Consider the following 25,050-nt stretch of genomic DNA (forward strand, 5'->3'; position numbering starts at 1 on the left):
CAGGGCCGATTTCCTCACACTCGGTAGTTCAGACCTACCCGGGTCAGTCTGCATAAATGGTGCTCCCTTCTCTTTGTCAGCAGCGACTCGTGATGTTCAGTCATGAGGAGATTTTGTTTCCAAGCAGGAAGAGGCCTTGCCTGAACAGCAGCAGCCTCTTTTTGCTGTGTCCTCTCAGGGAGAGGTGCTGGTTTAGACTATGCACCCTCCCCTCCCTGCCTTATCCCATTTCCATAGGGAAAATCATATTTCCCCCTCTTTTCTCTGCTTCTGCCTTCAGTGATGTTTGCTTTTCTTGGAGGAATCTCTTTTCCTGCTATGGCTTCCTTCACACAAAATCAAAACTAAAAAATCCCTTTTACACGATGGAGACAGAAACAAGATGAATCCTCTGCCCTTCTTTCCTTCATCCTTTAGGGTCTCCTCCATCTAATTTTACAGCTCTGCATAAATTTTGGTCACCTCCAATGACAAAGGAAGAAGTTGTGCCACTCTGTTTGACTCAGTTTCCCTTCTCTGGGGAATCTCCTAGCCCAATGCTGCTGCATCGTTCCTCGGTGTCTTGTTGCACCAGCCACTCTGCCTGTGCCTGGACCCTGGAACCCCTTGCATCTTCCTTATGTTAGTTTTTGGTGCCCACTTCATCCAGAACCGCCAGTTAGCCTGGACAATGAAGATGTCTTGAACAAAGCATTACCCAAAACGATTACACTTAATAGCAAAATTTTATTAGGATTAAGAGAAATTAGAAAGCATCATGCTTCCCCACTTGTCATTTTTACCTGGAATGACAGGTACTTAGATGAGTATAAAACAATTTGTTCCCCCAGAATCTACTATTTGGAAAGCAAGAAAACGGATGCACATAGCAGTATGCCCAATACCACCACAGTCAATGTTTAAGGCCTAACAAGTAGTACTCAAAGCGTACATTAATTTAAACACTAGGCTTGAGAAGACATCATTCTCTGCCTTGCTCAAATGGAGACACAGCAAAGCCTGGGCACCTAGGTCTGGAGCTTGGTTTGTGGAGTGTATCATTCTCTCCCTCTTTTTTTCTGACAGGATCTCACCGTGTAGCTCAGTCTGGTCTTGAACTCGTGGCTATTCTCCTGCCTCAGCCTCCTGAGTGCTGGGATTGCAGGTGTGCACCACCACACCCAGCCTGGAGTCTACTATTAACATTTGTATTTCAAGAGAAGCTAGGCTTGAGGTGTCTTCTGGCTTCAAGGGCACAGGTCATGCACCGGAATGAAAAGCTATTGTGTTGGCCTCTCCAACACGGGCCATGAGCCATGCTGTATAAGAAGCAGTTGTGATGTCTTGCTCCTGGCTCCTCAGCCTGACCCATTTATCACTACCCCTGCTCCTGTGCTGCCGACCAGCTGAGTGCTGAACTGGGGGACAGGCTGGGGTTCCTACACAGTCTCCCACCATGTGGAGAACAGCTATTGCAGTGAAATCTTATTAACCAGCATACAGAGGGGCCTCACTGCAGAACCAAGAAGCGGAAGCAAGCAAGGAAGGAAGGCTCATTCTGCAGGTATAACATCATATTGGAAAAGAATCCAGCTTTCGCTGCAAAGATTCCTAGCCAGCCAGAAAGCGACACTGCATTTAGCATAGGCACACCCTGCTGTGTATGATCCCTTCCACCAAGGGCAGAAGCAACGTGAAAAGGTTGCTGCCCAGAACAGTAGGTTCCCAATTCTGTGCAGGTTCTGTGTGGCCATCAGAAGTGGGCACTGAACATTTCCCTGGATCTGTACACAATCCCAGGGGTGTGTGGAACAAGAGAAAGTCAAGTCCTAAGAATATAAAACTTATCACTTAATAAACAACTGGACATTCCCTTCAAGGTAGGCAAAACATGCTTATGGCCAAGAGCTCTTTTTCTTGTTTTTAACTCTCCTTCATGAAGGGAATAAAGTTCAAAATCCAAGTGAAGGGCCTGGAGAGCTGTCCACAGAACAGATATGCCCTGCACACCCAGCATATATGGCTCCTGATGCCCTGTTCCCCACCCCACCCAATCCAGTAGTAAAAATGGCTGCTGATAAACAATTAAAATCAACTGTATAATATAAAATGACGATAATAAATTCTCATTTCTGCAGGTACCAGGCAAGGTTTTGATTATCTCCAATTTATGCTTTTAATACACTTTCCAGCCTCTCCTCTCCACAGCCTTGCCAATCTTGGCTAGTGGTCCTCAGTGTGCCTTGCCTTACTTGTGATTACATCTGTACTCTTCATGCCAATTAATTCATCTGGGACTGGCCCAGAGTCTGCTCAAGCTTGAGTTCATAGCCTCCTAGGCCCAGGTCTCCCTCATAGATGTTTTCCTTGCTTGGAGTCTGGGGCGAAGCTTTCTGGTCCACAACGGGCCCTGGAGAAGGACTGCAGGGTATGGAGGTTTGCTCCTGAAAAGTCATGGCTAGTTCATCCTGGTTCACAATGCAGTCCGCATCATCCTCTTTTAATTGTTCCTAGTTTTGGAAAAGCAAAGGGAGAGACAGGTTACTTGATGATGAAATCAGAAGACAACAGCAGTCCCACTGTGTAAGAAAATACAAAGTTCCTTTTCCTCTTGTTAACAGCCTTGTCTTGCCTTGGCTGGTTTCTGCTTGGGCACGGCTCAGCATTTCCCTGAGCCAGCATTGGAAACTTGGCTCTACCCAGTCAAGAGAGTTCTACAGGACCAAAATAGGAGTTGCTAAAGGACACATGCCAGCTAACCCTCCTTGGGTTCAGGGAGTGAAATAGAATTTGATGGCTTTTTCCAACACTGGTACTAACTAGAGTTTAGAGGAGTTAGGAGTTAGAGTCTGTGGCCTCAGAGTACAGAAGGAGTTTCATGGGGTTTTATAATGCTCCTGCCTATCACAAAAGTACTTTAAAAAGGTATCCTCTCAGTTTAATTTTGGGGATGAAGATCTCAAGGCTAGAAATAGTTGGAAGTCACCATAGCAGATAATGTTGAAAACTAACAACACTGACTAATCATAATCTTTCTCATACAGAAGTTTGCTTGAAGGAAAGAGCTGAGCTCTCAAATCCTTTGCCAGACTCTGGGAAGGCCACACAAATAACATGCAAGATGAATGCTGGCCAGGCATAATAAGGCACGATTCCCACTTTAGCCTGCACCAGGAGCGTGTGCAGTCTGTTGAAACACAGGTTGCTGGAAACCAGGCTGACTGTTTCTATGCTTGGGCCTAAGAATGTGCATTTCTAACCGGTTCCCAAGTGATGCTGAGGCTTCTAGGCTGGGAACCACACTTTGAGAAATTGCCTTTGGCCCCTGTGCCTTGCACATATCTGAGACATGTGTTATATATTTCTGTAAGGGGGCAGCCAGCTGCACAACCTGTAACGGTACTGCCGACCCTAAGACTCTGCTCTTCTCCAATTGCCTGGCACTGATTGCTGGTAATGATTCTAATTGCTTCTCGGCATTTTAAAAAGTTCTATCCCTTTGAGCTATAAAGCACAGGCCTAATACTCAAAACCTCAAAATACAGCAGTTTGTGAGGACACATTATTTCTTTTACATTTTCTAAGCTCATGTTATGGTTAAAAATATTGGTAGCAATAAAAAACCTGTATTTTTTAGAGGAAGAATAAGCCAACATCAGCAACAACTGAAAAGAGAAGAGAAATGCTATTTGGTGCAGCAGATTTACAAAATGCTTCTTCCTCAAGCCAAGGAATAACAACCCTGGGGCTCCTAAGCTCATCAGTATGCACTGAGCTTGTCCCACGTGCGATGTTTACTCACCCCATAGGCCTGAGGGCTGGTGAGCAGCCTGGAGAGAGGACCACACCATTCTGGCAGTGTGCTGGTCAGCGGAGGACCAGAGTGGGTTAAAATTGGTTTCAGATATCTGGGAAGCCTGTTAAGGAATACTTGTCAAAAGGGTGTTAGGGTTTCATTTCTCATACAGAACAAACCTCTGCATGCTGCTAAAGAGACGGTTATGTTCACCTTTAAATCTCCTACTCCTTCATTTAGGAAGCAATTTGGCCTGCAAAAATTGCTGTTTATAATCTCTGCTTCACACACTTTTCCAGCCCTCCTGATAGCCTTTAATTATGAAGAAATAGTGAATAGTCCATACTGCACTGAAGAGAGATGCAAACGTTCCTCTTCCCAGCCCAGCCCCTCCCCCAGTCCACGTCACCTCTGCTTAGAGAATGCATTCTTAAGAATTACTTTAAACAATGGCATAAGAGATTGTATTTTCTTAAAACTGCACACATACACACACAGATCTTGAACCACCAGTCATTTTCGCAAAGAAACACGAGGTATTTCATGAAATGATCAGTTATTTTACAGCTGGGTAGTGAACATAGATTGTTTTCCAAAATGCTTTATTTTTGCTATTCGACGCAGCCACTTTATACTTCATACACCGGTGCATTTCTACACAAATTATGTAAATCAGCTGGTGCCAAGTTTACTCTATTGTCTAGCACCTGTCTTTCTCGTCTCTCCATCCCAAAGAGCTCCAGCCAGTTTAAAAGGAAAACCTGTTCATCTAAAGCCATTATGTTTCCCTCCAGTCTATCAATAGTGAAATCCCCAGAGCCTGCCTCAGGTTGTCCTATTATTATTTTCTTACTCAAAAGTAGTGGAATTATTTCACCATTCCATCAGAAATGACTTTTAAGCTTATATTATTTCCTCTGCTGGGGAATATTTCACCTCATCAACTGTTTGAAACAGCTGCAATAAAAAGGAAAAGGGGAAAATGGCAAATGGTTAACATTGGCTGGCTTGTGAAGATCTGCAGTCACCCCCAGGCACCCAGGGTGTGAGGAGATCGTGGAGATGACTCTACAGAAGCTGGAGAACACCTCCCTGTCCTTTCCTTGATTCCCTGAGTATGTGGGAGCAGAGCACAGTGCAGCCGGAGGGGACCAGGGACCCGCTTGCCTCTGACTACGAATCATTTAACACCAAAGCAGCAGCAAAGCAGGGATGCCCAGGCACACAGCCTAGTTAGGGTGTGAGGGGAGTGACCGGAAAGATGGTTGTGAGAATCAGCAATTTCAACTACAGATGAAAGACTTACTTCCTCCCTTCTGTGAAGCCCCGGGAGATGTTAGGGGAGAAGTTAGAGCTGGAGATCCTGGCGTTTGCAGTCACATCTTCCGAGTAATGGTATATCTGAAAATCTGAAAAGTCCTGATAATCTTTTATTAATTTTCATTAAAGTGTTGTTTCCTTCATTTTATAGATGAAGAAATTAAGGTCTGGAAATGTGATGGTTTTAAATAATCCAAAAGCTCCTTTGCTATTTCAACCACCAATCTCACCCATAGAAAAAGCTAATTTATCAGGGCAGAACTGTGCGCTGTGCCCCTGCCTGGGTTCTCTAGAGAGCAAAGCACACAGAGCTCAGCCCTGCTGGGGAGCTGCAGCCCTCACGGGCTGTGCCGCATGAGGACACGTGATCTTGCTGGGTTGCATGGTATGCATAGGACAGTAGAAAGAGGAAGTTTTTAATGAATGAGAATAGGTGTAAATCAAATAAAACCAAGCTGACTTTATTTCTAGATGGAGAGGTGGCAGCAAGCAAACAGCCTTTTTAGAGATTTCATTTGAAAAAACGAAGAGGTTGGTCGAGGCTCAGGAGTTTGAGGGAAGCCTGGGTAACTTCCACTGAGCTTCTAAGTATACTGAAAAATAAAAATGCCAAACTTAATGCCAAGTAAACACAAATTTAGACTTGTGTAACGAACACTTTCTTCTTCTAATCTTGAGGAGGTGCTCTTTAAATTATGTATAATGCTGTTGGAACTAACACTTTAAGGTTAAATTTGTGGCTTTTTGTGAATATGAGGACTAGGCCAAATGGGACCATTGTGGAGATTTTTCTCTCACAAGACACGGACATAAATGCCAGCTCTGCCACTTTACTGACCACATGACGTGGCTCTAGTTATTTATCCTCTGAGCCTCAGGTTTTGTTATGAATATTAACTGAATAAATGTGCAGAAGTGGTTTTAAATTTTTTAAGAAAAACATTTATTGGTACATTTGGTACTCTTTATGTTATTCTATTTTTTAGATTTTTTTTTTGAGACAGGGTCTTGTTGTGCAGTTCAGGCTGGACTTGAAATCATGTAGCCTAGGCTGGCCTCAAACTCACAGCGATCCTCCCGCCTTAGCCTCCGGAGTGCTGGGATTACAGACGTGGGCCACCACCATGCCCAGCTAGGTACATTCTAGATATACCTATGATAACATTCATCATAGGGAATTTGTACCAGTACATGATATATCTTGCATCTTCTGTTTTTTCCGCCGTCCCCACGCCACTACGTACAAAAGCTTTTTTCCATTTTTCCTTCAATTTTCTTGTTTCCCCTCTTATCCCTTCTTTCCTTTCTTCCTTCTTCCTCTCTAATTCCCCTTCTCATTTGAACATTTTATTCCCATTTCTCATATCTATTATATGTTTTAGTCCTTATTTCCATTTTTGGTTTCTCACACCAGAGAAACAATGCAGTATTTAAACACGTGCTCAATTTATTTCACTGAAGAGTAAGGTCTCAAGGTGCATTTGTTTAGCTATGAATGTCTCAAGGCCATCCTTCTTTATGACAGGATAGTTCTCCATTGCATAAAAAACCCACATCTTCTTTATCTATTCATTGGTTGATGGGCATTTGCACTTTTCCAAGATTTAGCTATTATAAAGTGTGCTGCTATTAACACTGGTGTGCATATATTGCTGTAGTGTGATTCTTTTAATTCTTTTGAGACGATATCAAGGAGGGGAATAGCTGGTCAGTTTTGACATGTTATTTGAATACTCTTTTAATTTTGAAGTTTACTTTTGAGCAATGCTTTCTGGAGAAACCGGAAAAGGAAAAAACCAAGGTCCCAGTCATTGTTCAAATAATGGTGGGGGACCGATACCAAGGATAGAAATAACAGTTGGGCATGCTAGACATTTGGTGCAACACTGGGATTCATGCATTGTGGACAGCTAAGCTGGTCTTGTACTCAAACTGGCTGTTTTGGTTAAAAACTGTTGCACAGGGGCTAGCAGGCAGCCGTAAGAGTTAGGCGGAATTTATTGATGTACAACTTTCCTGGGAACTGCATGATGCCATTTTGGCTCTTCTGGTATCTCAGCACTGCAATTCCGAGGTTAAATCACACCCTTACATGGCCATACGAGGGACATGAAAAGCACCGAGCAGCCGCAGAGGACAACATGGAGCACAGTCCATCCTCACCAACACCTTGGCTTGCCCAGGGCTTGCCACATGTGATGTGGTCAGTGGATGTCCGTTGAATTTTTGGTATAAGGCCATACTCTTAAGTGAAACAAATAGGACACCTGTGTAAATACCTAATACTTTCTCTGGTGTGAAATACTAAAAGTGTAAATAAGGTTCAAATTGTATGGTCAATAATGTGAAGTAGGAATAAGAGGTCTAAAGGAATAGGGGAAGTGGGAAGGGTAAGGGACAGGAAAGAAGGGAAAATAAAAAATATGAGAAAAGGAAAAAATGGAAACAAAATATAAATAAGAAGGGTTGTGGGGGTGAAAGGAGGGCAGGGGATTGGGGAAAAAATAGGAACCAAGATACATTATGGAAAGGTACATGTTCCCAATGATGAATGTAATTGTATTGTACACCTAAAATGTACCAGTAAACTTAATGGAAAAAAAAAGAAAATTGATGAAAAAGAATATGTGTAATAAAAACTAATAAAAAAATCAATCAACTACTGGAAAAAATATTTAGGGTGGCACAAAGGATGAAGTAGATTATGAGCAACTGCCAGAGGAGAATGAAAAGGGCACAGTATGGCCAACCAAAGGATCTTTCCTGAGGATTAAAGGCCAAGACAGGTCAAATGGAAGATGGACCAGTTGGGTCTCTGTTACAGACAAAGGGGACCCTGAGAAGAATAAAATAAGGTGTAAAATAAGGTGTTTAAAAATTAGCTTTGTGTTTCATTCACTCACTCATCCATTTATCCCTTCATGCACTCACATTTTAAAATTTTTGTTTTATGTGCCAAACTAGTGAGGGATGGAGACAAGGCACCCACAAAAGGAAAGTAGTTATACTACAGGTTGGGAAACTCCCATGTCTCCAGCCTGTGGTCCCCCGGAAAGTAGGGCTGTCTGCTTTTCCAGGAGAATATTTGGCACACCTGAGATGCTCGAGAAATGATTGTTGCGTCACTGAAGACAATAGGCTGAGAAATGGCAAACAAATTGCTCATTGGAACTCAGCCAAATAATTTATGACAGAGCTGAGTCTGATACTGAGAACTCTTCCACCACACTGAGTCGTAGAGATGCTGAGCAACTGTACCTGCTTAATGGGAAAGCTGATTTGAAATCAGGGAACCAGTGACTTGAGTTCTTCATTACTGAGCAATATCTGGAATGCAGCTGGATCTCCAGGGTTGCCTAAATTATTAAATAGTAAGAAAACTCTTGATCTACAAAAAAAACCCAACTGCAGATTTTGCAAAATGTGTTATTTTTCTCATCAGTTCTACTATATGCTTAGGGAAGGAAAGTCCCCATAGGGTATTTTTGCTATGGCTAGTTTTACTTCTCTAATAAGCCAAAAACACATCGAGACAAATGTTAAGCTCTTGGGGGGAAAAACAATGACTTTTCTCATTTTTAAAGGGTGTAAGTTTGGGAATAGCAGTTTGGTTCAGGAGTAAGTAAAAGCTGGAACTCTACACAGAATTTAACATGCATGAAATAGAAAAGACAATTAGCAAATGCATTTTCTCCTTTGGCCTCAGCTATCAGCAGGCCCAGAGCTAAATTTAGTGCTTAACTGCACTAACATCCAAAATACCTGGTAACTCTAATTTCTCTCTTTCTCTTGTTTATTGTGATTCTGATTATTCTAAAGCATCATGTTTTGTTCATTGTAAGTTGCCAAAACCAATGGACACAGAACTTGCTCATATTTATGCCTCAATTAATATGGGTTTCTCTTGGTTGGTGAAAAGCACAAACCTCAAGGGAAAATCCAGCTCTTCAAATAAATAACTGTCCCTTTGAGAGGACCAAGTACAATCACCCTCGCTAAGGACAAAATTTCTGGTCCCTCCCCCAAATTTATACATTGAATGGAAGCCCTGTCCCCCAATATAATGCTATTTGGAGATGAGGGTTTGGGGCGGTGACTAGCATTTGATGAGGTCATGCTGGGGGTGTAGCTCAGTGGAACAGCACTTGCCTATATATGCATGAGTCCCTGGGTTTGATTCTCAGTGACACACACACACACACACACACACACACACACACACACACACAGAGTTGGAACAGGTCGTGAGGATACTGGGAAGACAGATGATGAGATTAGTGCCCTTACAAGAAGAGACACCAGAAAACTTGCTCTCCCGCTCCACTTCACACAAAGATGAGAGCACGTGAGAACACAGTGAAGGAAGTCATTTGCACCCCAGGAGGATGGCCCTCTCAAACCTGTGTATGCAGGCACCCTATTCTTGGACTTCAGCCTCCAAAAATCACCCTTTCTTTCTGGACTTTGGGAATAGCCGGTGGAATGACATCTATGGGTTTTCCTAAATGCGCCTCATAATGAAGATCATCCAGGTCCCAAGACATTTGTTAAAAATTCATATTTCAAAGAGCTCCCCTCGAGGTTTTGATTCAGTAGCTCTAGAGAGTGGCCTGGAACTCCTCTACTTCTAACAAGCACCCCAGGCGACTGATGATGAGCTAAGTTTGGGACTCAGAGGTCTCTTTCTTTCTGTGGAGTACTGTCCTCAATTTGAGATGAAAACCTTAAATAGAAAGACAAAAAAATGGTCTTTTATATCTGTAAAGCCATAAATTTTAGGATGAGAATAGGTATAAGGGAAACCTATTTGGCCCTGAATCCAGACCTATGTACTGGCCTCTGCCAATTGCCTCATCTTGTCTGAGGATGGACAGATACTTGGCTCAAGAAGATGACTACGTGATGTTATGTCTGGGAGTGGATTAATGGATTATCATGTCTCAACTTGCAGAGGAAGGATTTGTACCTATTGGGAGCATTTGTGTGTATTTGTATGTGTAGGCTTGATAAATACTTTTCGTATGAGGCTAAAATGCTTATCAATATGCAGTTGTATAAAGGAAAGAAACACATTTATCTTTGTTTAGGATTTTCAGGAATATGCTTTCCCCTATATTCTTATTTGTAAAGTATTTCAGTACGTCTTGTTTTCTCTTTATATCTGTAGGTGGATATTGTAGTCCCATTTTACAGATCAATAAATGTGCAAACAGATGGCTTTTCAGGTCTCTTCTAATGCATCCTTCCTTTCCTTTCCAGAGCGCTGTTTAGCTTTATGTGCTAGCTTGTTACTAGAGATGGTCAGAGAAGGGTATGTACATCCAGGAGTGGGCATCAGGCTTGCTCTCCAAGCCCGCACTTTCCTACAGAAAAATGAGGTACCACTTGCTATTGACTTGCTGATATCCCACACTGTTGTGTACAGAACATTTGGGAACAGAGCTAGCACAGGACGTGCCAAATTGTATATAGCCCATTGCTCTTTGATTCTAATATACAAATCACATCTATTCTTTTGGGTTCTCAGGAAAAACAGCTTAACAAATTGTGTTCTTCCTCTTCACTTTGGATAGGTCAGGCCCTGGGATCATTCACCACCCTTGCTGGTAGGTATGTGATCAGCCATGCAGAGGAGTTAGTGTTTGGGGTTCAGGTGGGAGGAAGCCTTCAAGAGTTCAACCAAGATACTTTAAGCTTCTTCATCCCTCTCTGGCTTAAGGGAGGAATTCCAGCTCTGGAACATGACAGCCTCAATGTCTTAAATTGATTCAAACTATTTACTCTTTTCTTGATTTGGAGAAGTCAGGAGTTGCACAGTACTAGATCCGGTGAATAAGGTGGGTGAGGAAGCACCATAGTGTTTGTATAAGCCCTCCTTTCCATTGTATGGTACTTGGCAGCCACATTCACTGAATTTTGATCACACCTCATAAAGACACAAAAGAGGACTTTCAGAGCTGCTTCAGAAAGTGGCAGGAATGATGGATAAATATGCCCAAGAGAGAGGAGTATTTTGAGAAGGATTAATGGCAATATGCCTTTTATTGTAGTAATTTTTTAAACATTTAAACATTACGGCCAGGGATTTAGCTCAGTGAGGCCACATCTGCCTCTCAAGTATAAGATCGTGAGTTCGATTTCTGGTACCGGAAAAAAACAAACAAGCAAAGAATAAAAATTTAAACATTCAGCAAAATTGTTTGATCACAGCTTGTATGTGCTCCTTTGGCCAATAAATCCTAACTTCTGTGGTCTTAAAGGAAGTTGCCCTAGACAAGTACAGGGCCAGAAAGAAAGCAACAAATGCTGGGGTAAACACTGCTGGGTACTCAGGACTGCCTGCAGCAAGCCCGAGGGAATGACCGTGACAAGCGCCCCGCAGCCAGGCCCCTCAGGCCTGCACTCACGTGTCCATTTGGAGAAAGTCTCTCCCTTTGAGCCTGGCCTGGTGCGTCCCTTCCTCTAGGAAGGGGTTGAACCGCTTAAGTTCCACACTGGTTCCACGACAATGTGCACCTCACTGTCTGAGAGCACTTGTCAGATTGTCCTGAAACTAACTGTCCTCTTGCTCATCTTCCTCTCTAGTCTCTGAGCTCCCTGAAGGCAACAACTGCATTAGACCTTAAAATATTGTTACTGTAAACAGAAAGTGGGATTGGGCAAAGCTCACAAATCTGACATACAGCTTGATAAATCATTATAAGGGCAAGAAAACTGCCCATGCCAAGAAAGAGAATTCTGTCACCCACTCCTAAAATTCCTTCCAGGTGTATTGTCCTTATGACAAGTCTTCCTTCCTCCCACAAGGTACTGCCATCCTGATTTTTGTACTAATCACTTCCTTGAACTTCCGGTTTTATCACCCAAGTGTGTTCCTACTCATTATGGTTTGGACTTGCCCACTTCAAAAGTGTGTATAGTGTATCTTGTAATCTATAGGCTTCTTCTCCACCTTTTTGATTTATTTACAATTTATTTGCTGATGAATCCAGGCCATTTGACCTCCAATTCTCACAGTCAGGATTTTGCTGATTGAAAATTTATGCACAGCTCAGATGTTCCTCTGCCTTTGGTATTTTGTGAAAACTTCCAGCTGAATCCAGAGGCTGGATCAGAACCTTAATCTGTTCTAGTCTATCCCTTTAGCAAGACTAAAGAGGGAACATCATATCTGATTGTCCCTCTATGTGATCCTAGCAGCCATCAAACTGTTATATAGTACACATATTTGATCATTTTGGATTGCAAAAATAGTGGAATTCTAATTATATATTTCAAATAATTTTATTGGGTGGAATACGTTTATAAAGAAGCACTTATTTATCCATTTGGTATAATCAGTGGTATAGTTGATATGGGAAAGCAATGCTTGGCTCATTCCATATGCTTATCAGCTTTCAAAATAATAATTTATTCCCTCACACTCTCTGAAGATGATTAATTCTTTGTTTAAATATCATTAGAAAGTAACAAGTTAAATGTATTTAATTGCGGTTGTCATTGTTGCTCAAATTGACCCATCTATGGTCAATGCAAGTGTTTCCAAATTGGCTCCTGAGTCCTATTAATACAATGCCAGAATCTTTGGTAATTCTTTATCATCTGTACCACAAATTTTTCTGAGCTCATATTGTACATATCCTAACTTAGGTCTTGAATCAAACATTTCTCTAAAATTTCATGATTTTTGAGGGGATGATAAATAGTATTTTAAAACTACAACCTGGATGCTAAGGATTGCTACATACAGTGGAGTGCTAATAATGTTTAATAGTGGATTTAAAAAAAGACCGAGCTGGGAACAGTGGTACATGCTTGTAATCGTAGCACTGAAGGAGGCTGAAGCAGGAGGATTGCAAGATGAAGTTCTGGCTCAGCAATTTAGAGAGATCCTCTCTCAAAATTAAAAAAAGAAAAATACTGTAGAAAGGGCTATGAATATATAGCACAGTGGATCCCAGAGGCCCTGGCTGATCCCCAGTTCTGAAAACAAAAGACTGGATTTGTAACACTTTCCAAATTTTCATGGTCCCATTAAAGGCTGATTTCAGTTTACTAACAGGAAATCGTTGAACGTGGAGTTGGGAGAAGTGTAAAATTTGCTTCCTTCAGCTCTTACTATTAATCTCACGAACACCTACAGATCAGATTCTCCAGCACATAAAGAATAATATAATCAGAATATACCATAATTACTCATTTGTTTTCTCCTATACCACACTCATAATAGTCTCTGAATAATATTAAGGTTACCACCATAATAATCACCTAAAACATTTTTGCATATGCTAAAAAGTTTTTTGCATTAAAACATTTTGTCGTCTAACTTCCCATTTACAAAAACACTCTGTAGTATAACTATAGATAATCTTCCTGTATCAATTTCATCTGGACATATAGCCATTCCATACTCAAATCTCTCCCTCTTCACCTACATTTGGCCCCAGCTCTGCAAGTTGCTGTGCATCAAATGCTTACCTTCAGGCCTTATAACAGTGTCTCTCTAGTCATTTAGTGTTTGAAGCTTGTCAGCAAGGACTCATAGGATCAACACTCTCTGAGTTCTTATATGTTGATTAGAGTTTGTGTCCATTACATTTTTCAAGTCAGTTTGCTGGAAATAAAACCTCTGGTTTATACTTTGAGTATCTCTGCATATTACTCTATTTCTTTTTTTCTTGGTACCAGGGATTGAACTCGGGACCTTGCACTTGTGAGGCAGGCAGTGGAACCACTAAGCTAAATCCCTGGCCCTATTTTATTTTATTTTACTTTTTGACACAAGGAGTTGTTCTTGAAAAGAATGATGAAGATATGATTTTTCCACTGATAAGTCACATGCTTTTTTTCTAGATGCCCAAAGGACATTTTCTTTAGAGTTTATTTTTATTTTATTTTATTTTTTTGGTACTGGAGATCGAACTCAGGTCCTTGCAGTTGTGAGGCAGGCGCTGGAACCACTGAGCTAAATCCCTGGCCCACTTTAGAGTTTATTAACATCACTAAAACTTTTCTGATGTTTGTTCTAGGTTGATAGCCAAAAGTATGTGGTGTGCTCTTTCCATGTGTATTTTTAAATATGTTGATATTTGAGGGAAGTTTCCTGGGATTAGAATTTTCCGCATCTCCTTGCTTTGTTTTTCTTATTCAGAGACTCTTATTTGGGGGATGTTCACTTTTCTTTGCCTATCTTCAATATTTGTCACTTTCTCTCAAATCCTTCCTTCCTTTCTTTCTTCTTAGGGAGGGCACCACTGGACTAAAACCCACAGCCTTTCTTCATTTCTTTCTGATAGAACAAAATTTCATCCTTTTCATCTCCTATTTTGCTTATATTATCATCCATTGTGTTTATTTGCTTTATGTTCCTTTGAATTTAGTCTCGACTTCTGAAAAGATTTTTTACTTAAGTTATTTTCAGAGCGTGAATTTGTCTAATTCTGGTTGATATTGTTCATTCATGTCTTGTATTATTTTTTCAATGTCTTTTAACTTAATGTAGTCTGTTAAAGTTTTGATCTACTTTATGGGCATCTCTTTCTAACATACTTTCCTTTATTATGGAGATGTATTCTGGTTTTTCTCTTTTTTTTCTTATAATAACTACATGAGATTTGACCCTTATTCTTTTTCTGTTTTTTTAAAATGTAATTTATTTTCTTGAACTTATGGCATAATGCAGGGTTCAGAAAAGCCTTTCGAATTTCTGCGTTCCTTCTTCAGTTTTTGTATTGTGTTAGGACGGTGGCTTACATTCCGAACTTTTCTGCCCTGTCTGCCTCTTCAGGTGACCTGGACTTCGTCTTTCCTTTGCCACCACTGCATCTACCCTGATCCGTTCTGATCCTGCTCTGTCTGGGCCCTCCTTGGTTTGGGCCCCTGTCCTGCAAGCATCTTGAGAGCTCTCATGGGTTCTGAATACTCCAGCTCGGAATTATCAAAATGAACAATCGGCGCCACAGCCAGGTGAGCCAGGTGTCACGTGAAGCCTGAAACCATGGTTGTTATCTTTCCGTGGCAGCGGACTTGTACCTCTGGGAAAATGCCGGCATGCTCGTCATTCATGAGCAATTTCACGTGACATACCAGAGAGCCCCCAAATATCTTAAAGTCCTCCGTTTGCCCTAGAGGCCTTTGTTCGGAAACTCTGGTCAGGCTGATTAAGTATTTAGAACAAGGGCAGATTAGGGACTGATAAGGTGGTATGCTTACTATCATATTGGTATTGGGAGCTGGTTTTAGCAGGGATATCTATAGGATCTCCCTATCAAATGCCAACCTAATTCTATTTGGCACCTCCGATCCAGACAAGCCAGGGACAGAGAAAGAGTAGCAGGGTTTGTTGCAAAGGTTAAAGCAAAGAAGCTTTAGCATACAAAGTAAGCAGTTCTCTCTGCATTTGGAAGTATTGAATTCATGAGGCTGGAGGAGCCTGAGAGTTCATCTGATCCATATCCTTGGATCTCAACACAAGAAAGTCGAAAACCCAGTGATTCTTCAAGCTGGTCACCTGACTCTGCATCAGAACCTTCTGCTGTGCTTGTTAAAATGTAGATTCCTGGTGGCTTGAACAGGACCCTCTCAGGTGGGCCTAGTAATTTTCTCTCTATCATAGCCTCAGTGATGCAGAGCAGAATGGCATGAGGTCTCTGTGAGGACTCTGGGATTGGAGTCATTGCATGATTGAGCTGTTTAGTGCAGTAATTACAACAACCTTACTTTTATTTACTATTATTACTACTTCTCTTGCTGTTGTGCCTTTAAAACTTTTCTCTTTGGGCACATGATGAGATCAACAAATTTCTGGGGTTTTTGTTGCCTACAAGATACAGATGAAATCCTCTTGGGCCATATGGCTTGCTATATCTGGCTTAAGTTGTTTTGGAAGAGAACAGTCCTAGAGAAAAATGCTGAGCTGTTCTTAAGGATTGGGTTTTGAATTTTGGAGGTCTTCTTGTTGGAAGAAGGGTCACCTCTCCTGTTAGCCTTTCTGTCAGCTCACAGGGATTTTGACAATAGGTCTGTAGAGGTCACTTCCCTAACAGTGTGTGGAAGAACTATGGACTCTGACAAAGCAATCTGCTCCTGTGTTCCAAAGCTCAACTCTGTTTTTTTGGGAAATTTTCATTTGACGACTGTCTATAGTCTCTTTTTTTTCCTGGTGGTACTGGGTATTGAATCCAGGACCTCCACATAGAGCTATACCCCAGCTTTATTTTGAGATAGGGTCTCTCTCAGTTTCCCAGGCTGGGCTTGAGAACTTGCAATCCTCCTTGCTCGCAGAGTGCTTGGATTATAGATGTGTGCCACCCTGCCTGGCTTAGCTTGTGGGAACTGGAGTCTTAGTCAGCTCAGACACATTTATGCCAGTACTGCCCATGACTTCATCCAGCACTGGCAAGACTGGGCCCTTTCCCTCCATTCCCAGTAGAGTGTGCGTCTGAGAGGGATCTGTCCTGCTGTGTGTGTGTGTGTGTGTGTGTGGGTGGACAGGGCTCCCATGGGGATACACAAACAAATTGTCCTCTACTTTTGGGAAGATAAGAATAGCCGCTTCTACACGAGCAGCTGCAGCACAGGTCCATGGGTCAGGACTTCAGAGCATGAAGTCAAAGGGGAAACTACCCTCAGTGTCATCACGAGGAGGACAGCAACACACCAAATACCAAACACAGATGGCTGAGGACCTGACTGCTGCGACTGCTTCTTAATTTGAGCGAAAGTCTCCAAATCTTTGCATCTTAATGTTCTCATAGTGGGGAGACACACAATGCATTGCTAGATCTGGCTGAGAAATTATTCAGAGATTATAATTACTTTGTGCACTCATTTCCTAGGGCTGCCATAGCTAAGTATCACAAGCAGGGTGGATTAAAACAACAGAATTTATTATCTTGGTTTTAAAGGTTGGAAGTCAAAGATCAAGGGTGTTGGCAACTGGAGTCATGCTTAGGGCTCTGAGGACAAATCTGTTCGATGCCTCTCTTCTACCTTTTGGTGGCCTGTAGATGAATCACTTTGATCTTGCTTCCATCTTGCATGGTGTTTTCCCTATTTTCTTATGTCTCTTCACATGACCACTTTCTTATAAGCAAATCAGTGATCTTGGACAAGGGGTATAACCTCATGTTGTCTTAATTTAACTGAGTACAAACTAATGTATTTCCAAGTAAAGTTACATTTTAAAGTCCTGGGTGTTAGTACTTTAACATATCTTTTTTGGGGTGAAACAATTTTGCCTGTAATACCTTGCTGCTTCTAAAGAATCCCAAATCTTCTGTTTTTTTTTTAAATTTATGCTTTTTGTAGTAGCTAAAAAGACAGACTTGATTTGAACAATATCTCTGTTACATATTATCTATAACTATTCAAATTTCCTGAGCTCTTTGCGCCTTGTAAAATGGAAGTAAGTCACAATAGTGACCTGATAGAGAAGAGAATTAAAGGAGATTAAAAATAGACACAAATTTTACCACCATTCTGGGCACATCATCAGCACTCCATAGAAAGTAGCTAGCATTATCATTTTTTCTTCTGTGTCCCTTGAGGAGTTATAAGTATTAGAAATATATTTCAATCAATTTACTCATGTCACACCTACCACATGCCCTACAAATTTCATAACATTTCTTTTGCTGGCTGCTGGAGCCCTGAGAAAGTTATCACAAAGTTTCTCCCTGACGGTTCCTGCTCTTCTTTTCTTCCACATGAGGACTTCTGGGAGGCCCTTCTCATTAAATGGCTGCCATCACAGTTTCATAACTGGATTTCAACGAAGCACTCACAGAATGAAGGTCCTCATCTAGGGATGACCATGTCCCTACTGAAGTGAGGTGCTTGCTTAGAAGTGGGGTTCTCAGACTGGGCCTCAGATTTTTAATGTCACCTTAGAGTAGCACTTTCTCATCATTATGTTTGTTTCTCAGGGCCCTAGTTGTCTTTGAGGCCATCTTCTAAATTTCCCTCACTTTATGGACACTTCCTCTCCCTCATCATTTAGCAAACTCCTTAGTAGGATGCCTGTGCTACCACTTTTTGAGGAAGTCAGGGTTTTCACACACACACACACACACACACACACACACACACACACATACAGCAGCAATGATGACTGCAACCCACTGAGTTTGTTATGCGTGACATAAGGTCATTTTTGAGCGATGGAATGAAAACTGTTCAGGGAACATTGGACGCCATTTTCCTTGAGGAGACACAAAGGAGAGCCCTTTGTTGTTACGTACTGGGCCGCATATCATAAATAATGTCCTTCTCTCTAGGCACATCTTTTTCCTCTCAGATGCAGTCAATTTCCACTTTTTTCATCTCTAGAATCAACCTAGAGATACATTTTACTTGGAATATGATCCAATATCTGATCAATAAAATAAAAATAAAAATAAAATTACTTCTGTGGTGCACTTGGAACTATCCTATCCCGTCCTGTCCCATCCTATCCTATCCTATCTCACTCTATTCCCTCTGTCTTCTATTCTCTTCATTGTGGACATTGCTAGCTAACGTTTAATAATGTTGAAATCTTCACCTCTTCAGGTGCCTGGAGCAGGTGCCTTGGCAATATTGAGGTGAGTGGAGCCCTGTGACTAATTCCGGCCAATGCGCTTTGGCCATAAGTGACTAGCATCACTTCTGCCTGGAAACAGGAAGCCAGCAGGTGACACTGCAGCTGGCTGTTCCCCTACAGTGACCAAGAAAGCCTCAGGCTTAGACAGTGGAGACATAGGTGAATGTCCCCGTGCCAGAGTTGCCACAAGGACAGCAGTTGTCCTGCTACATCCTTAGCAGCCTTTATGTAGGAGAGGAATACAGCTGTGCTTGATGAGCCCTGAGAGTTTGAAAATGTCTGTTACCTCAGTGTACCTGTCCTATTTTGACTAAGACTCTTCCTTTTCTGAAATGCTCAGAATTGGGGTATTAAAAAAATTTTGGTATACAGTATTTATGTGTAACTTAGTGAGTGATGAGATCCAAGTCTACACACCAAATTCATTTATATTTCATATATACTTTATACAATAGCCAGCCAGAAAGTGATTTTATGCCATGTTTTTAGTTTGCTTGGGCTCTGACTGTGATCCATCCTATGAAGTGCAGTGTGGAATTTTCTACTTGTGGTATCAAGTTGGTGGTCAAAAAGTTCCAGATTTTACAGCATTTTTTTTTTGAGACAGGGTCTCACTATGTAGTTGAGACTGACCTGGAATTCACTATGTAGCCCAGGTTGGTCTCGAACTCACAGCGATCCTCCTGCCTCAGCCTCCGAGTGCTGGGAGTACAGGTGTGTGCTACCACACCTGGGTAGAGCATTTTGAATTTTGGATTTTCCGATAAGGTGTGCTCAACCTATATAGAATTCTCTTCCAGTTAATTTAAAAAATGTTGGTTCTGAGCCACTGAAAGGACTTATTAAAGGTCATCAATACCACATGCAAATAATTTCTCCAAAGCATCTGTGACATCTATAGCTCCAAAGGGAAACAGAGGGCTCCCTGGAGGAGGGAGAACACGTGGCCGCGTGATCTTTACTCCAGCCCTAACTCTCTGGGATTAAATGACTTGAAGACCATTGGTTCTGTGACCAGCGTGAATTCTGTTGCAATTTCTTTAGTGGAAGAAGCACCAGGATCTAGTTGCAAAACTCAACAGTGGACTTCACCTGTAGGATCCTTCTGTTCACAACTATATGGGTACATGTTCTGAACTCATGCATCCTACACTTTAACAATAGGCCTGAGTGCATTGAGAATCCAGATTACAAGTGGATCCTGCTGACTATGGAAAGAAGTTGGCGCACCAAAGCATGGTCACTATGACTGTACTGCCCAGCGATGAGACCGGGGACTTCTGTCTTGGCTGTGTCCTTGTGAAGTACTCAGTCTTCACTGACTGCCCCCCAGCTACCCCACTTGCCTTCGAGCCTTATTCGCCTCACCCTTTCACAAGACTTAGTTTGTGATAAATGAAACTAAACCTGATTTTCAAGTACATTTTGTTTCACTGTGTCTCTGGGCTCTTGCATATGTGGTTCCTTCCACTTGAACAGTTTTTCTTTTCACCGTGGCCATGGCAGCCCTAAATCCTCTGAAATTGCAGCTCTTTTATAACTTCTGTGCCTCTGAAGTCCTATTGGTGTTTTATTTACCACTATCCTAGGACTTGTTACTCTGTCTCCTGTGTTCTTCGTCCTCCTGCATCTTGAACCAAAGCTGTTATCTTTTGGCTTTTTTACATTGGTGTTCTACATACATTCCACCCAAGTAAAATAATTCCTTCCTATGGACAATAATGACCATTCATTAGGAAATCCACTCACCTAAAAGACAACGTTGATTAAGGTTGAGGTCACAGTTCCTCACATCCTCAGATACTTCATGGACTTTCGTCTTTCCACACATGATCGTAATGTCCCTCCTTACTTTGTCTTTCTGGGAAGCCCCCCCTCTTTGATTTTCAGGAACACAAAAGCAAGTCTCTATTTTAACAGAGCCTGTGCTGCAGGATGGGGAGGACAGTATACAGGAGGGAGCCCTGCTAGACTAAAATCTCAGAAGTGTCTGGGGAGTGCTGGTTATGTAGCAGTTTGCAGGCCTATTTCAGTGAAGGTGAGAGCTGAAATCGGAGAATTTTCAGGAAGTTTTTCTGTGAATGTTGGGTATGCAAATAAGGGGGCCATATCCCTCTTTTCCTGATCTTAGCCACTCTAGAGTTCCCTCTCCTTTCTTTAAAAATCCAACGGCATGATCTGAAGTGGCTGGAGTTGGTGGACACCACATGGAATGGCTGCTCTCATGGTGGAGAGGAAAATGGCAGTTGGGTCACCTCTTCAATCTTGTCATAATTGACAGATTTAGCCAGACACCTCATTCCTTCTGAAATACAAGTTACAAAATGCTCCATTCTCCTCTTATGGATAGAATTTTCAGGATCCCCTTGGATGTGCGTACTGGGTACTGCTTCTTCCCCAAGCTGAGAAGGCCTGGCCCATTTATTCTTTGAAGCTTGTGGGGTAGACTGATATTCACTTACCTGACCCCTAGTCTCCCTTCTCTTCTTCCAATAAAAGCCCTAATCTGTTAAGATGTTCTAGCTCTTCAGCAGATTGAGTGACCAATGAAATGGAAGAAGTTTTTAGGTGGAATTTCTAGCCTGTTAAAGAGAACATCAGTCTTGCCCTTTCTCCCTGCCTGCCTAAAACTCAAATGAGCTGTCTGGAGTTCCAGCAGCCATTTTGAGTTCAAGAGGTAAACTTGATTATAAAAGCTATACAATAATCAGGTTGACAGAGGAAGAAAAACTGTGGGAATACTGATTGTATCACAGAGTTTCATTACTAGTAGTCAAAGGTATCCAGTGTCAGACTTTTACTGAGATTAAATATCTCTATTTTGATTAATTCATATTTAGAGTTTTAGTGCCATATGCAACCAGAATATTCCTAATAGATAAATGGCCCAATTCAAACAGCACTTCTTTATTGCGAGTCTTTGACTCCAACTAGAGAATTTTTTCACTAGGTTTCCCACAATTCTTCACTCAGATCTTTTTTATTATATTTATTAGATCAGAACCATTTGACTATCTCTTCTCCTATTAGACTGTGAACTCCTTGAGGGAGGAGATAGAAAGAAGTCCTTTTAAATGATTGTTCAACTGAATTGACTCAAAGGGATTTAGGGTTTTCTGTTAATATACAAAATTTTTCAGGAAGGTTATTACCTGAAACTTGCCCCTTCTTTTGGATTTCCTCGGTAAGTAACCAAGTCATGGGAAATGATGCTGGACAGTGCCTCAGAGGTGAGCGGGGGATGTGATTGGAGACTGGAGGGGAAAGAGAGGCACAGAAGCCTCGGATTCCAGCCTGTCGGGATTTCCCACAGGCAGCTCTTGTGTGCCCTTACCTTGTGCTGCGTACAAAACCCCACCACCCCTGCACCAGGAAGGCCTTGCATCACTCCTCCTGCTCCTTGCAAGGCAAAGCTTTCCTCCTGAGACTGGGTATCACAGATAACTGGCTCCTTGGGCACACCTGCGTGTCTCCCTGAAAGCAGCAGCCTTGTCCCTTCAGTCCTCCAAGCCACTTTGGAAAGCTCCTTCACTCCTGAATTGCAAGATTAAGTGAATGTGTGTTTGGTTAAGATGCTTTTAGGCCCAAGATCAAAGTCTTCACCGCTTGGGGTCTAGACCTGTTTCAGAGTGAGTGCAGAACTTGCCTCTCACCATGGGAGTGAATTATGGGTGTGAAAGAAGAGAAAGTCCTGCCTTGTAACTACCTCATCAACACATCTCCAGAGCAGAATTCAGATTGCTATTCAGAAACCAGTGTGCTGAGAAAATGGAAAGATGCACTTTCTACTAAAACCACTCAGAAACTTTATTGAGGTGAACCAATATGATCCTTTGGCTAAGTAAAATGACTAGAGAGAAAAATTAAACCATGACTGCTGATATGATTATTCTTGTCTTGTAAAAATAATAAAAAATGTTCTGGTGGGTTTATCTTGGGTGTTTTTACGTTCTCTTCAATGAACCGTCACAGGACCTTTTATTGTAAGGTATAGACCTGGGCTCAAGCCAAACCAGTGGCAGGAGCAGTCCTGCTCGTGTTGCCACAGAAAAGAAAGAGAAAGTATGGAATCATACAATTTCACTCTCCTAAATCAAACCTTCTACTGGCCACAATTATTTACCATTGCTTTGGAATGGTGAATAGACAGCTGAGAGGGGCTGGAAGTCTACTCATTCTTTAAAGTGACACAGAGTGGTACTTGGGGTCCTAATGATAATTGTTCTTTTTTCCTTATTAATATCCAACGGCAGCTAGGAGTTCTGGGAAAGAAGATTCATTCAATTTCAGCTCCAGAAATTTCAATGGAGTTTAGCTTTTGTCCTGTTTTTGAAACTCAGTTTAAAAGCACCCTCTGGAATGGGAAGGCTGAGTTGATTGTGACCTTCAGGTAGAATTCCTTCTAAATGTTCCAGAAGGATGGAGATCTCCCCTCATTTCTGTCCCTCTACTACTCAGCAGTGGTCACAGATAGGAAGTATTGGCATTTGCTCAGAAATATGATCACACTGGAGATATTTCTGGCTCAACCTGGGCTACGGGGAAGTATTGGAATTTGGCAAAACTGGATCGTAGGAGATTTCCATCTCAACGCAATAGAGCCTTGGTATCTAAATAATCTCTTAACCATTTAAATATTTCTTTAAACAAACACTTGAAGCCTAGGGGGACCTCTCTGGAATGGTGGGAAGGTCTTTGATCTTGAGCTGATGCTCTTAGCTGATCATTCATGGTATCTGCCAAGCTCAGCAAAGCTTTCTGCTGACACAGTGAGTGATTCAGAGAGCTGATTCCTTTGGATCTACATGAAGTTTCACATATCTTTGAGATTCCTATTGATTAACCATAAATAGGGCTGATATCCACAGTCCTTCCCATACTATAAATGAGTTCCTGCTATTCTTGTCCCCCAGTTCTTTGCAGTATCATTCAGCTTCTGATTTAAGTTAGAAACAAAAGCAGCCAGCTCATGCTTCTCTGGACTTTTGGCTCAGCCTTGCAATATTAATGTTGTCTACCATTTATTAAACATGAAGTATGTGAGAAACTCTGTGCTAAGCATTTTACATGAATTATCCTTTTGCATCCTAGGATATAGCTAGATTATCCCCACTTTATGGATGAGGAAATTGAGGCATGGGGAGGCAAAGTGGCCAGTCTGTGGCTATGTAGGTAGGAAGTCCAGCCTCAGGATGTGAACTCAGACGGCTGTGTCACAGGCTAGCTGTTCTCAAGTTCACTCTGCAGCATGATCCCTTCCTTTGCCTCAGAAAGTCACTAGAGGGGCCTCTCATCATTTTGCTCTGTTCTCCGAGGCAGCTTCGGCATCATTCATACCTGAAGCTATCAACCAATAGGTGAAAGTAAGTTGAGAGTCTCACGTGGGCTGGGGTGGGAGCAGAACCAGCCACAATTTGGTATGACAAGATTTTTCCATAGGGGAGTTTACTGAAGAATTCTGTTTATAAAGATGGGAGTTTTAATATTTTTGCCTCATATGATCCTGGTTCCTGGAGGACAAAGAAGAGAAGGAGAAGATCTTGTAAGAGTAAATGAACTCTCTCAACCCATTCCTTTCTCTCTATTAAAGTTTTGAGGTTCTATCCACAAACTGGTGTTTTGAGTGTTGTAGAAATTAGTGTACGTGCTGCCGAAGTGAGCACAAGCACTGTAGAAATTAAACAATTGAAATATGAGATGTGGTTTATAAACCAGAACCCAAGAGTAGCTGGGATTTTGGAGTTAGTAATGCATCCAGAGCTGAAATATTCTCTTTTCTTTTAACCAGCAAAAGGAGGTCAAGGTCATTCAAAAGATAATGATTTTAGAAGCTGGGGAATTTTCATATTCCATATGCCATCTGCTTACTGAATGTTAGTTGCTATCATTTTCTCCTAATTGAGGTTCTATTTTTCTGTTGCTGATTTTAAGAGTGCTTGCAAAGGAGGGTGTCTGTGTGCTCTGGAGGCTGTGGTGGTGGGAAGGGTAGGGAGGTCCCAAGAAATCCCCCAGGACCTGCATGAGAGCTGTGCTGGGGTTCTGGGCCCATCACAGTGCTGATGGACACGGAAGCTCTGAGCTGTTTCTGAGCTTTTGGAGCACACCACACAAGCAATCCAGGACTCTTTCTGTTGACTTCTGTAAGACCATAGATCCCTAATTCTATTCAGAGCCCCTGGAGTAAATATGACGTTTTGAAATTTGACATTTTTGTCTGAGGTGTTCTCAGTTATAGGAGGTATCCAGGGCCTCCACAGATCACTAGTGTTTGCTGCCTGGTGACATCCCTTGTAGCCCCCACCCCTAGTTGAGCTGGGGCGATACAGTATTCTTATCCAGCTAGAGCTACCTTTTTTTTTTTTTTTTTTTTTTT

General features: G+C 41.9%; 1 protein-coding gene across 10 annotated transcripts in view; it reads right to left on the reverse strand.

Moving 5' to 3' along the window:
* Positions 1-706: 706 nt before the first annotated feature.
* Slc9a9 (solute carrier family 9 member A9) overlaps positions 707-25,050 on the reverse strand; it is a 671,333-nt gene continuing 646,989 nt past the window's right edge. For all 10 annotated transcript variants that reach the window (XM_010608158.3, XM_010608160.3, XM_010608159.3 and 7 more), the window contains 2 exons: positions 3,782-3,887; positions 707-2,489 (listed from right to left, as the gene is read on the reverse strand). In XM_010608158.3, the coding sequence (XP_010606460.1) occupies positions 2,262-2,489; positions 3,782-3,887 (334 nt within the window). In that variant the 3' untranslated portion in view covers positions 707-2,261. The remainder of the gene's footprint in view (positions 2,490-3,781; positions 3,888-25,050) is intronic.

Source organism: Fukomys damarensis, unplaced genomic scaffold, assembly GCF_012274545.1.
Source record: "Fukomys damarensis isolate Sample0158 unplaced genomic scaffold, DMR_v1.0_HiC HiC_scaffold_37, whole genome shotgun sequence".
Classification (NCBI taxonomy): domain Eukaryota; kingdom Metazoa; phylum Chordata; class Mammalia; order Rodentia; family Bathyergidae; genus Fukomys; species Fukomys damarensis.